At 41.4% G+C, this 15,006-nt stretch overlaps 1 protein-coding gene across 3 annotated transcripts in view; it reads right to left on the bottom strand.

The window, feature by feature from the left end:
- Positions 1-4,943: 4,943 nt before the first annotated feature.
- The window catches only part of ahcyl2b (adenosylhomocysteinase like 2b), a 51,637-nt gene continuing 41,574 nt past the window's right edge, over positions 4,944-15,006 (bottom strand). For 2 of the 3 annotated variants that reach the window (XM_007252726.4, XM_022671289.2), the window contains exons 12-17: positions 14,221-14,315; positions 13,884-13,982; positions 12,967-13,035; positions 12,006-12,084; positions 6,490-6,610; positions 4,944-6,375 (exon numbers count right to left, since the gene is read on the bottom strand). In XM_007252726.4, the coding sequence (XP_007252788.1) occupies positions 6,369-6,375; positions 6,490-6,610; positions 12,006-12,084; positions 12,967-13,035; positions 13,884-13,982; positions 14,221-14,315 (470 nt within the window). In that variant the 3' untranslated portion in view covers positions 4,944-6,368. Of the gene's footprint in view, positions 6,376-6,485; positions 6,611-12,005; positions 12,085-12,966; positions 13,036-13,883; positions 13,983-14,220; positions 14,316-15,006 lie in introns of those variants that run through there. The other variant, XM_007252727.4, reaches the window with a different exon arrangement.

The following is a 15,006-nucleotide window of genomic DNA, read 5'->3' as shown; positions in this document are numbered from 1 at the left end:
TTTCTCAGGGGATCCTGGGGGTAATTTTCTCTTTTATAGGGGTGGGGGGGGGGGGGGTCCTCTACTGTTTTTCTCAGAACCCTGTGGTTCTTTGGTAATTTTAGTCCCGTCCGGACGCACATCTCTGAGTTTCGTCACCTCCACGAAGATCCACGTAAACACGACAGCAAGTGGAAATGGAGGAGCTACTGAACGCCATATCGTGGCCGAGAAAGCAAAAAAACTTACTGGTCCTCCTGTTTTTTTTTTCAATTGCAGTCTGGATGCAAGAGTTTTATCACTGAGTAGAAGTGTGAATTTTTTTTCACAGGCGTCCCCCTGATAAACTAATCCCGTCCAGATAGGGCTAAAGACAATTTTCCTTTCAATGGGAAAACTAAAATTAAAATGCTGTGTAGAGAGTAGATTAGGCTTAATCCCTGTTTGGGAAACCCTGTGTTGGTTTTCCAGAAATAGATCATGCCTAGCCGAGGACTATACAGCACTTTGAATGACGATGTTCTATTGAAATTCTATAGAACTCTATAGAACTAGGTGTGATCCGTGTACAGGAAACCAAACTAAAGTGTAGTTTTCCAGACAGGGATTAAGCCTAGTCCTAGACTAAACTTTCCTTTCAATGAGAAATCTCCATTCAAAATGCTGTGTAGTCCAATACCAGGCCTAATTCCTGTCTGGAAAACTATCCCCTAGTGTATTTAAAGTACAAATGATTAAATGTTTGTTTCACTTTTAAGTTTACTTCATGATTCATGACTTCAGTACTAACAATGTAAAAATAGAAAAAAAAACAAATAAATACATTTAATGATCAGGTGTGTCCAAACTTGGTTCACTGGTTGTGTATGTAAGTATTTAGCTAATTATGATGACTGATGCAAATCAGGAGGAAAAATTGAGAAACATGTTAACAGATAGATGAACTTTCTCCTTTTTTCCTTCCAATTTTGCATTATCTGGGGTGCTGTTTACTTGCAGTTTCTAAGGCTGATGAACTCCTGTGCAACAGTTGGTAACTCTTGCATTTTCTTCCCTGGGGAGGTCCTGATGAGAGCCAGTTTCATCATAACGTTTTGACTGTCTTTTCAACTGCACTTGAGGATTTTTTCAAACATTTATTTGACTGCAGTAAAGTCCTTGGTGCCTGTGACTCTGTAGCCAGTTCACCACTTGACCTTCCTTGGGCCCTTTTGGGAGGTTGAATCCAGACATTAGGTGTGTGTGGTTTAAATGAATCCAATGTCTAACATAATCCTACCAGTCAAAATGTATCTAAATGTCTCTGTGATTAGTATTTTGATTTTACAACTGGCTGAATACACACACCCATATCCAAACAAACAGCACTTAGGTGGTACCCGTCTTATATCGCACTGCTAAGAAGTCTTTATAATTTTAGAACTGACACAAGCACACAACAAAAACGTGTTTTTAGATCTGAGGGAGCAGCGAGTAGGCCTCTCATCCAGCAGTGGAAAAGTACAGTGCCAAGAAACTAATCTCTTTGGCAGCAGAAAAGCAGAAGCAGTAAAAACAGGAGTCACACTGAACCTTATGGCATTCAGTTTTAGCCTGAAATCTCTTAACTTTGACTTAATTTTAGTTATCTGTACCGTTGTCACTGTATAACTGTTAAAAAATGCCCTCACTATAATTCTAACTGCTATGTTTAGGGGCCAGATGTACAAAAAGCTTTCCCAAGACAAAAATTGCAAAGAATTTAAAGTTAACAGCGTGTAATGTTCTCACATTTTATCTTGAAGTGATGGTGGAACAAAACTGAATATACATCATTGGAATAGGATAGATAACTGTAGTGTACAAACAAAAGGCCTTTGCATAAGGACTCTAATATTAACTTTTTTTCTTTTTAGAATTTGCTCAGTTACCGGTAATTAGGTTTTAAAAACAACAGAGTATTACAGATCTGTACCAAGAGCTCTTAGAGCTTCCAGTACAGCTTGGCTCGACCCGACTCAACATCTCTCAAGACCAACAGAAAACGAACATTCCTCAAACTCTTGGAAATTTTGTAGTAAACAATGAAGCACTATATATATATAAAAAAAAAAAAAAAAAAAAAAAATATATATATTGTATATATATATATATATATATATATATATATACACACACACATCTATATATATATATATATATATATATATACACACACACACAATTTCTGAAGAATATCTGTTCATCTTGACTTTTATCTTAAGCATGAGGTTAATATAAACCTTTAAATTTTTTTTCTTGTGAATTTGGCCTCAGGACAAATTGGTTCATTCACTGTTTCTCCTGAAATTAAGGCTATTAAATATATCTCTGTCCACCTTTTTTTTTTTTTTTTATTACATGGTGAGCCAAAATGCACTATAGGCTCGTGTGGAGCAGCATAAGCTTTTGTCCTTAATGCCATTTTTGCTCCTTCCGTTACTATATACTTTTATACTTTACGTAGATTTCACTACTACTTTTATGTAGTACAATTACTTAAGAAAAAAGCTTGAGTTGACACTTGATTTTTAACCCTAGTATCGATGATTTTACCCGAGTAATGAATGTGAATAATTGACACCTTCTGTTAAAATGGCTTCTCATAGTACCCAACTCCTCTGACTCCACCTAAACATGGAATGCTGGGAAAAAAAGTAGGCCAAATGAATATGGCAATACCTGAAACAATTAGCTCCAATACATTTTCTGAGTTTCATTTTTTATTCTGTAGGATTACATATTGATTATTGCTCATCTACCATGATCACTTGCAATATTTAAACATTGTTTCGACAACATAAAAATGTCTTTGATTTGTAATGAATACAATAAATACAGGAGTGGGTCTGATTTAGATTCTATTAGGCTCGTTTCTGCAGACGAGATGCTGGTGTCGACCCGATGTGAGTGTTGCTACAGGCCTCACTGATCAGCCTCGGATCCTGAGTCAGCAGCAACAAAATTCTGGCCCTCCAGAAAACCCATACTCACGTACGTACAGGCACGCACGCACACACAAATGCACACACACACACAGACAGATGGGTAAAATAGGAAAAAAAAAAAGAAAAAACAGTAAGAGAGCGGGCTTAATACGTCTAGAAATCCAGGTTCTGGTGCAAGTGGTATTGAATGTGGCTGAGTATTGCGTGTGAGGATTGTGTGTAACAGCTAGGGGTGTAACAGTACAGACGTAAGGAATAAGGAGCTGAGTACCAAAGTCTAGGCTGCAGTTGAGGTGGGCTGCACTTCTTAGAGGTTATGTCACTGAAAGATGTTTCAAACTAAAACATTCTTCCTATACAACCAAGAAATACAGTCAACGTTGACAACACACACGTGTTCAGAATACCCTTACATATTTACATATCCTAACATATCCTTCCAAGCCCAATACCATCGTTTTAAATGGTAGTTTTCAAAATGTAATTAACTTCATTGAAGAAATGAAAAAGAGCTGTTTAACTGCGAGAGGCATGTCTTGTTAGACTCTTCTCTGTGTCGCGCAACAATAGGCTACTTGGAAGGAGTTTTAATAGGACAGTACTAGTCTTGTAAACAAAGCTCAACAAATGAAACATGGAATCCACTTTTCCAACTGTGAATTCCACTCATAAAATATAAACTGTAAACCAGTAGAAAGTATTTTGTGGATTAGCATATTAGTGTAGAAACAGCAGTGGATGAAGCTTGGCAGTTTTAATTTCCTGGTTTATATTCTTTATCTCTCAATGTTCTGTTTGAAGTAAAATTACATTTATGTATCATTATATATAAAGTATTTCAGTCATGTTCTGACCTTTTACATCTTGTTTCAAATCACAAAATCATGGTAGCTAAACCATAAACAAACAACAGGGGGAACTACAATGAATACAATGGAATAAAACCACAATTTCTGGTTCCATACAGAACCACTGAGCCTTATTCAACTATAGAGTTTCTGAAAGGAGAAATCCGCTGTGTGTACGAACTTCTGTCGAATAGCCCACCTTCGTTCATCCCCAGCATTCAGAAATACAGAGCTTTTAGCCGATGCTTCCAACAATGCTAGTGAAGGGGACAAAGTGCTATTTTTTTTACACCATTAACAAGCTAGTAGAACTCTGAGGGCCCTGGTATTTAAAATGAAGCACTGAGAATATTGAAAGTGCACAGATAATTTATTAAAAAAACTCTGATTACACCCACAGAGCTCTTGGAATTCTACCACTGAAGTGAGGTGCTACTTTGAGCTTGATAATGGTGTAAAAATAGCAAATTCTTCACATGGGCAAAGCTATGCCCCGATCACTAGCATTGTAAGTCACTAGCCAACAGTGTTTACCAATGAGTTCATCTTTATTTGTAAGTGAAGTAATAAGTATCTGTGAGCGTAGCTTAAACAAATTGTACTTTACATAAAATGTCTGTTCAATATGAATATTTAAACAACTAAATTAAACTTTGGGGGGTTTGTTGCTTTTCCCCCCCACAAAAAAGTACTGAACTCGTGCCAAACCATAACCTGAACAGTAACTGTATTGTTACACCCCTACTGAAAGCAGATGAATGAACATCTAGACAAATGAAGGAATAGGTTATACTCTAAACATGGAGACAGTCTAATGCATCAGAACACAGATTTTAACACCATGTATGTATAAATCTGGTCATAAAAACACTAAATGAATATAATATGGCTTTTTAGGGTCTGCATGGATAGAGTAGAGCACCAGCAGTGGACCAGTCAATCCACTTGCCTGTTTAACACTGTGCATGAAATGTGTTATTAACATACGACACCAGGAGAAACACCTTTCTACCCCAAAAGACGAGGGAAGAAGTAAGACCATGTCAGTGAGGAAATTGTAAAATCGATTCACTCTTCCTTTCTGAGAAACACACAGAGGTGGCAAAGGATGAGGGAGGCAGACTGCCATGAAGGTATTTCAGAAGTGTAGTAAAATAAAGGTCCCGATTTTATTACATTTGAATAAGCCAGTCACAAAGGCAGCTTTGCACTTTACAGTCCTGCAAACAACAAAAGCCGAACCGGTTCACCCTCCTTCCGCCCACAACCATCCGGACACTGAAATGTGCAGTTAAGTCAGTCTTGGCTTCAATCACTCCCCTCCCACCCTCCTCTCCGATTCCGCCGCAGCTCTGATCAGCGGAGGACCTGGCAAAGAAACTTGGTACCGGTTTGACTGTACATTTGGTATCTCATTGAAATAGTCTCTACTTCACAGTATATAAAATGAACGTTTCAGTACATTTAATATTACACTAGAATATCAGAACATTTAATTGCTTATCTTTATAATAACAGAGGATGATTTCATGGGAACAAAAATGGGATGCAGAATATAGAAAAATCTTAAATTTCTGTATAAATATCTAAATATACACCCCTGTGATTGACTATACAGCCTGATAAGCATCTGCAATAATGTAATTGTGTGGAAAGGAAATCAAGACCTAGAGAATCTGTGAAATGCTCGTAGAGGGAACAGCTTTAAAAACATCAATACTGGCTTTCGTTACAACACAGAAATATAATGCGATCGTATTTGGGAGACACTAGACATTGAGATGGTGACACTCTTGGTCAATGAAATTGAAAATTTGTTTCCAGTTTAAAAGACAGCTGGGGAAAGAGGCCCTGCCCCGAAATCTATCAGTAACCAGTTGAAATTTTAACTGGCCTACGTTTATTCAGAACTAAAAGAGAACAAAATTCTAAAAAGGTTTAGTAAAAATCAACACAAGTTTAAAAAGTAAACAAAAGAAAAAAACACATTTATATAATGTGATCAAAGGAAAACAAAACAAAACAAAAATAAGATATGATTAGGACCCCGGGACCCAACCACAATCTCGTCCCACCCCACTATTTCAGCATCAAAAGAAAATAGAAATAGAAAATAAAGACAATATCATCAAAGGTCAGAGAATGCACAACCGTTTTAGTTAGTCTTCGTCTTTGTTTTTTTTTTTCCTTCTTTTTTTACGCATTTAGGTTTTCCCACATTAGCTTAGTCATAGATAAACGATAAGAGATCTCTAAATGGATTACGTACGACTGACACATGAAGCTAAGAGAGGATGAAACGGTGAAATCTCTGTGAAGACAGTGCTAGGATGGGCCACTAGCAGTAGCAGCTCATAAAAGGATTAGAGTTATGTTATTCTAGCAGAAAATAAATAAACACTGCCGCAGCATCATTAGCCACGCCCTCGGCTCTAGCCAATCAGCACAGAGCCACTCCCTCCCCCCTGAATGAGAGGCGCTGAAACCCAGCCTCGCTCTGTATGGGTTGATGAGTCGCGCCACTTTCTTCTCCATCTTTTTCTCCTCCTTTTTGTTTCCCCGCTTTCGAGGTGGTTTAGTACCTACAGAAGAAAACACTGATGCTTTTACACGATCCAGCACAGAGCATTTGTTCATACAAACCAAAAGAATGTGGAGGTAAAATGTAAATAAACAACAAGAAAAGAGCTACTCACCTGTAGTAATTTGGCTTGAAGGGTCCATTCTTGTTCAGGCCCAAATACTTGGCCTGCTCATCAGACAGCTCAGTGAGGTGCGCATCAAATGTGGGCAGATGGAGGCTGGCCACATACTCATCTATGAGGACAAAAGAAAAATATGTATATATATCAATATTTTGTTAGAATTAAGGGTGCACAATATGGAGGCAAAATGCGATCAGCAATTACGCTGTTGAATACCCCAATATTGATGCAAAACAATAAATCTAGGCTTGGGTGCACTTTTTTTCCCAGCTAAGTAGTGGTTTGGTGTGTGTGTGATCACGATGGACCTCTACCTCACTCTAACTTCAATCTCATTTTATCATGTGAGCACAGTTTGCAGTGTGCTGCTCTGCTGCTGCATGCAAGTAATGCAGTTGAAATTTTCTGTTAAATAAGACAATATCACAGCTCATATGATGCATTTACTGTTAAAATGACTGTTAGCATTCTATGCAAGGCACTATAACGTTACGAGTGCAAGGCAAAATAAGCTGCAGACTGTTGCCCCATTTTCTATCTGCACATGCAGCAAAATCTAAAAAAGAATGTTTGCAGCTGTAGGTTAGATCTGTTCTTTCACCTCCCATATATTAGTTCCATTCCATAGTTCCATTTGTTTAGTGTATTTTGTAGAGTCCCACATGGCTCTATTTTAGGACCTATGAAGATGTTAAATATGACTAATGTAGTTATAATCAGACAGAAGTAAAGTGGAGGTTTACATACAGTAATATGTCACTTTGTAGCTATGGCGGCGCGCAGTAGTGCAGCGGCTTCTCACGCTCCTAGCGAACACCCTATTTTGAGCTGTTTTTACATCGGTTCTGAACCCAACTTTACGCGCCCCACGCGTGTGAGTTACAGCAGAACCGAACTTCTGAGCATTAAGGACAGTTTGGTCAGTAAAACAGCAACTATGGACAATAATATCCGAGCTACGCTGGGCGAGCTGCAGCTCCTCCGCGCTCCGGCGTGGGGGAGCGGATCGCTGCAGACAAAGGGCAAGAGGAGGAGGTGGTGTGAGCGGTGTCAGAAGAGAGGAAAACGCGCTGGGGTGCTAGCCAGGCTAAAGGCTAATGCCAACCGACCCCCGATTCCGTCGCTTTTCCTCTCTAACGTCCGCTCTTTGGATAACAAGCTGGACCTGCTGCGGCTGAGGATGAATGTTTCTGAGGAGATGAGGAACTGCGCTGTGATTTGTCTCACGGAAACCTGGCTGAACCAGACCATGCCGGACTCAGCCTTCCAGCTCGCCGGCCGGCAGCTCTTCCGAGCGGACCGCAGCCAGCTATCCGGGAAAGCCCGGTGGGGCGGCTTGTGCGTCTACATAAACAAAGGTTGGTGCACAAACTGCGTGTTGGTAAACAGCCACTGCTCCGAGGCGACAGAACAGCTGACTGTGAAGTGTCGTCCCCACTATCTGCCTCGTGAGTTTTCGGCGGTGTTCGTGATTGCTGTTTACATAGCACCGGATGCTAATGCTAACAACGCGCTGAAGGAGCTTTATGACAACATCAGCTCGCTTCAGAACAAGCATCCGGACGCGTTCTACGTGGTAGCGGGGGATTTTAACCACGTAGAACTGAAGAACACGCTGCCGAGGTTTTACCAACACGTGAACATTCCAACGCGAGGTAATAACACGCTGGACCGTGTTTACTCCTCTGTGGAAGACGCTTACAAAGCCTTCCCCCGCCCCCACCTCGGGCTATCGGACCACATCTCCATCATGCTGGTCCCCGCATACCACCCCCCACTGCGACGCTCAAAACCCACACAGAAAACCATCACGGTGTGGCCCAGTGACGGCGCCGCTGTGCTGCAGGACTGCTTCGGCTGCACAGACTGGCAGGTCTTCAGGCAGGCTGCTGAGTGTGAGGGGGAGCTGGATCTGGAGGAATACACATCTGCTGTTCTCGGGTTCATCAGCAAGTGTGTGGAGGATGTCACTACTACCAAGACTGTGACTTGCTACCCGAACCAGAAGCCCTGGCTGAACGCAGAGGTGCGTTCCCTGCTGAAAGCCAGGGATGCTGCCTTCAGATCTGGAGACTCGGATGAACTCAGGAGGGCTAGAAGAGAGCTGACTGCTGGAGTTAAGAGGGCAAAAGCTGCATATGCTCAGAAAATCCAGGGACACTTTTCCTCCCAGGATCCACAGAGCATGTGGAGGGGCATCAAGTGCATCACGGACTACAAATCTAACGTTGCACAAAGCTCCAAAGACCCATCCCTGCCTGAGGCTCTCAACACGTTCTACGCCCACTTTGAGTACCCTGACACACCCCCCATCACCAGACTCCCACACTCACCAGGAGAGGAGCCCCTCAGCGTGACACCAGCAGAAGTAAGGAGGACGCTGAAGAGGATTAACCCCCGGAAAGCTGCCGGCCCGGACAACATCCCCGGACAGGTGCTAAAAGACTGCGCAGACCAGCTCTCGGACGTCCTGGCCGACATTTTCAACGCGTCCCTCGTCCAGGCAGCTGTCCCCACTTGCCTGAAGACCGCCACCATCATCCCAGTCCCCAAGAGCTCCACAGTGACAGGTCTGAATGACTACCGGCCAGTAGCCCTCACTCCGATAGTCACAAAGTGCTTTGAAAGACTGGTTCAGACCCACATCAAAGCCACCATCAACATCACTGTGGATCCACACCAGTACGCATACAGGAAGAACCGATCCACAGAGGATGCCATTTCCTCCGTGGTCCACACTGCCCTCACCCACCTGGAGCAGAAGGATTCCTACGTTCGGATGCTCTTTGTGGACTTCACATCTGCTTTCAACACCATGATTCCTCAGACACTGATAACCAAACTCTCCTCACTTGGACTGAGCTCTTCCCTGTGCAACTGGGTCCTAGACTTCCTGACCAACAGGCCGCAGTCTGTGAGGATTCACAACATCTCCTCCCCCTCCATAATCCTCAGCACTGGCTCCCCTCAGGGCTGTGTGCTGAGCCCCCTCCTGTTCACACTGCTCACATATGACTGCTCACCTCTCCATCCAGGCTGTCATATTGTGAAGTTTGCGGACGACACGGCAGTGGTTGGATGCATCACGAACAGAGATGAGTCCAGCTACAGGCAGGAGGTGGAACACCTGGAGGATTGGTGCAGAGAAAACAACCTCTGCATCAATGTAAAAAAGACAAAGGAGATGATTGTGGACTTCAGAAGGGGCAAGCATGCCCACCTCCCCCTGCACATTGGAGGATCTGCGGTGGAAGTGGTTGACAGCTACAGGTACTTGGGTGTGCACCTGACCAGCAACCTCACCTGGAGCAACAACACTTCCACTCTGGTCAGGAAGGCACATCAGCGGCTCTACTTCCTCAGGAGGCTGAGACGAGCTGAACTCGGGAGCGCAGTCCTCACCTCCTTCTACAGATGTGTGGTGGAGAGCGTTGTGTGCTCCAGCATCAATGTGTGGCATGGAAGCTGCTCTGCTGCACACAGGAAAGCACTGCAGAGGGTGGTGAAGGCTGCACAGAGGATTGTTGGAGTTAGCTTCCCCAGCACCACTGACATTTACACCTCCAGGTGCAGGAAAAGGGCCACCTGCATCAGGAAGGATCCCACCCACCCAGCACACGCACTTTTTGTCCCACTCCCCTCAGGCCGGAGGCTGCGGAGCATTAAGTGCAAAACAACAAGTCTCAGAAACAGCTTCATTCCGGAAGCTGTAAGACTCTTAAACTCCACTTAACAAACACACTGCACTGACACCAAGGACAAATTACTGTTTACTGTTTACAAACATGGTCACTTTACTTGCACTGAGACACTTTATCTCCACTGCTCTAATTCACATTATCATGCTGCTATAGCACACTTGCACTCTGGACTTCATGTTGCTGAACCTTTCTACTCTCTATTTATTTTTTTTATTCTTTGGGATATTTATCTATCTATTTTGTATATTCTATTTCTTTTATTGTATTCTTTTCTTATCTATATATCTATTAATAACAGCTCTTTGGGTGTAAAACTGGATTGTGAGATCACAATTTCGTTCCACCTCATGTACCACATGTGATGCGAATGACAATAAAATCTCCTTGAATCATCTCTCAAGATTGTCTTAATATCTTAAGCTGTATAATTATTGTGCAGTTGTCTATTCGGCCTAAAACTCGGCAATTCTTCAATACTGTAAAATTTGTTTTTATTTGCTTTTTCCGCTACAGTATTCCATGCTAGTAATTTAAGGCTTTAATTAAGCTTTAATCAATATGATGAAAGCCTAATTTATCTTCCTTTACTCACTGTAATTAGCTTCTCCATATTTGTCAATGAAGCTCTGAAATATATGCTGTATGCCATTGGGCACAGACCCCTAGAGACACTTCTGTTATTCAACTGTTTAGGGTAGCTATGCACAGGGCTATCAAGACAGAGGACTAAAATGGTGCAAAAAGAGTCAGAGAAGATAGATTCATGTTTGTTGGGGGGGGATGGGGGGCTGGGGGGGGAGGGAGAAGGGGGGAGAGAGAGAGAGATGGCAGGGAATGGTGCAGTGAGCTGTGGCAGCAGTCTCTGACAGGCTGACCTATATTCAGCTCTCTTATTCTGCCCGTGTCTGCTGCCATGCTGGGGCCCACACGGCTAAGAACCGAGTCAGAGATTGCAAATATGCTGAATCTTGCAACTCAATGCAGTGTGCTGCTGAGAAATGGGATAAAAGGGAGGAATCAATCTTTTGTTTTTAGTACTGATATCACTATGTGCATTTAATTTTTTTACTGTAGTGAAACACATTTAATCTATTAATTTAAAGAAATTAGCAAAATTGCTAGTAGTTCGTCTCGGTAGCTATCTCAATTTCCCGTTCAACCTAAATGGTCCAACAGACCGCAGGCGCCTGTATAATTTAAGGTGGAACAGAAAAAATAAACAATAAAATAAAATATAAACTCATTTTAGCTCCCCATCACAGAGGAAATAAGGAATGGACAATAATAATTCATTGCTGCACCACTTGCATCCTTTCTGAAGAGATACAATGACCTAAAATTAACTAGTTATGTAGCAGTTAGGTTGCTGAACTTTAGCATTCGAATGCTATATATCAGATTTTTTAAGGTTTGTCCCAATTCTCAGGGAGAGGATTTTACCCCTTTCTCTTTACATTTTAACTTTATTCCAGGGGGGGAAGGGGCACAAAAGGGAAATGGGATTAAGCATTAGAGTGTAGTAACTCTTTAAGATATATTTAAATAGCCTAGAATCTCCTAGGAATCACAGGGTGCTGCCATCAGTTCACTGCATTCAAGCTGAGCAGAAAGATTAGAACACTATAGGCTTCTATAGTCTGGCAGCAACCACAGTGTGTGATGATATACACCACAGGCAGTGACTTTTATACCGTTTTCTTATCAATATAGAGATTATACTTAATATATTATAGTGTCATATTATATTATAAAATATATTATGATATGAATTTTGGCCTATTTGTGCAGCACTACCTAAACACTTACCCATTTTCTTAGGCAGCAGGTAGACGTCCTGTTTGTAGCGGCCCTCTGGAGCATTGTACAGTTCTATCAGAGCCAGAGCCTGGGGAGCAAGGAGCCAGAAGTAAGTAACCATGACAACAGCAGGGCTGAGCGTGTGTCAGAGTAACTGGTTACAACACAGCTATACACTGATATGCCAAAAATCATGGAACAGGAAGATGTGGCTAGATGTTTGTCAAAAATTTACTCAGTGTATGATTTGAGAACGCTTATACACTTTTCGCACTATAAGGCACATTAGATCGTAAGGCGCATTCTGCGACACTAGTTAGAAACACGGGTGTCACCATGTTTTCCTTCTAATTCAGCAGGTCTTGCTTGGTAGTGGTGGTAAGTAAAGCTAAAGTAAGTAAACAAACTTTTAAAGCTTATTTGGTTGAGTAAAGCATTTCCGTTTATTTACAGTAAGCCTAGAATTCCAGATTTCCACTATGGCTAGGTGCAGCAGCATTAGCAGTAGTGGCTAACCGCTAGCGCTAGCCGCCCAACAGCGCTATAATGAGCTGCTGCTTACAACCTGACTGGTAAAATTAATACATTAGGTGCACCGGATTATGTGAACTAAATTGCCTGAATTTCCTTCGGGATAAAGTGTCTGTCTGTCTGTGTGTCTCTCTGTGTGTCTCTCTGTGTGTCTCTCTGTGTGTCTCTCTGTGTGTCTCTCTGTGTGTCTCTCTGTGTGTCTCTCTGTGTGTCTCTCTGTGTGTCTCTCTGTGTGTCTCTCTGAACTGACATTTTTTGTGAAAATGAAAGGATTTTAAGTGCAGCGTTATTTTTTGATTAAGGCTCATGACATGTGTTGTGAATTATCAGATCTGGATAAGACACTGCATTGCAGTGCAGAGTTCCTTAGTTTCTTTAAGACATGCAAAATGTCATGGAACAAGAGCTACAGTCCTATTTCTGCCTTTTCCCCACTTACCTGGGTTGTAGCTGTGATGGACAGGACAAACGTGGGCACAGTGGAGCAGCTCAGGTTCAGGAGGCGACCCTAATTACATATTTACCCCCAAAAAAAGAGAAACAAAAACACACAGATGAAACTGTGCACAAATATACAGCACAAGTTAAATACTGTACCGCCAATATTAAATATGTTAAAACTGTTACAAGAGAATCTTGTGTTTGGGCTTTTCTCAGGCTTCCAGGCTACACACAATGAGTGAAAGCTTGTTGCTAAAAGCTAATGCTTTGTTGACAGAAACTGTCAAGCAGTTGCTCGGGTGTGGAAAGGCTAAATCTAACATCAGGTCGACCAGAGAAAGTGCAGATATAGAAGGAAATCATAGAATATCTTTCTGAAGCAAAATAACAGGGTGGTAAACAAGATCAATCATATACTTACTATGCATACATCAAAATATATACACATGATAGACTTAAAATACTTAATAAATGCACTAAATACAGTTTCTACTAAAATACTTTGTGCTCCAGCTCACAATGTAAACAATAGAGCCTGTTCCGGCCCCCAGTCACACATACTTCAAAAATCCACTCTTTTTAAAATAACAAAACTAGTGGACATCAGACCACTTACATTCTATTGTTAATCAGGACATTTAATTTTTAATAAGCACAAAGCAAGAATTTGAATGTAGAATATTATTTTGGTAGGCTGTAATCTTTAAGACTGTTTAACCACCTTCTACAGCATATTACACTGAAATTTAGTTCTGCAGATATAGTGAAGGGACACACAAGTCCAATGGGAATCCAGACCTCAATTTCAATTAAACGCATCACAGTGTGACTACAGATCTATTAAAGATAAACATCTCTATAGAGCTTTTCCTGCGAAGACTGCAGCAGCTGAAGTGATATGAGTACTGTCCTCACCTCTGCCAGCAGCACTATCCTTTTCCCATCAGGCCAGATCACATGGTCCACCTGGGACCTCACACGCTCCCAGGTCAATTCGGGGGTTCGCAGGCTAGCCTAAAATTCATTAGATCAAATAAGAACAAAATAATTAATAATTAGCTTAGTAATACACAGATTTATTTTAAATAGTTTAAATTCTGAGACTGTATTCAATTTACTTTACATTTACAAAACCAGAATAAAATCTTGATTTCTGAAGAACCAATAAACAAACAGGTGTCCCAATACTTTTGTCCATATAGTGTATAACACTCCTTCTACAGAGTAACTGGGGTCATTTGACTTTGCTCACCACATCGATCTCTGTGTTAGAGTGGCCCATGTTGCAGACGATGCAGCCATTCTTCATGCGGTCCAGGCTTTCTCTCATCACCACATTCTTATTACCTGAGAACAGCACACACTAACAATCAGCACACACACACTAACTTTCAGCACACACACACCAAAGTCATTTTCTAATTCTCTTCAATACAGTCTAGGAGATCCCAGAAAGGATTATTGATTTGGGGTGCCACTAAAGAGGCTGGAGCAATCGCTCTCCATGTCTCACTCGCAGAGTGTTATTTGAACGAGTGTAAAGTAGGATAATTAATTGCCTTTTTCTGTATGTGGAGCTCTGTTCAGTCTACTCAGCATCTTTACAGGCATAAACAGAGAAGAGGAGTGAGCCAGATGCTTAAAGTGTTATCACGAATTTCTAAGACATTTTCACAATACTCTATATTTATCAGGATACTCTATAATGATGAACAAAATCAATCAGTAGCGGAATATTCATAATAAGTTCCAGTCAAATACTCTTCCAAACTTAATACAGACATTTATATTAAAAATCTGCTGCACTCTCTGTAATGAAATGTGCAGCTTTTAGTTGTTTTTAGCACTGATAATATCAACAATAGCCTTAGAAAAGTATAACTGTTTTTTTTTTTTTATTTCATAGTGAGATAAAAAAAATGTCCATGTCTATACCAGCCCTTAAAAGTAAAAGCCAGTGTGAAGGCTGATATGATATCTTTGGTGATTGTCATGCTGTTTGCTAGATGTGTTCTCTGCTCTTTTCACAGGGACAGGG

This window comes from Astyanax mexicanus, chromosome 2, assembly GCF_023375975.1.
Source record: "Astyanax mexicanus isolate ESR-SI-001 chromosome 2, AstMex3_surface, whole genome shotgun sequence".
NCBI classification, from domain to species: domain Eukaryota; kingdom Metazoa; phylum Chordata; class Actinopteri; order Characiformes; family Acestrorhamphidae; genus Astyanax; species Astyanax mexicanus.
Note: the sequence above shows the minus strand (reverse complement) of the source record. Positions and strands in the feature narration are given on the sequence as shown.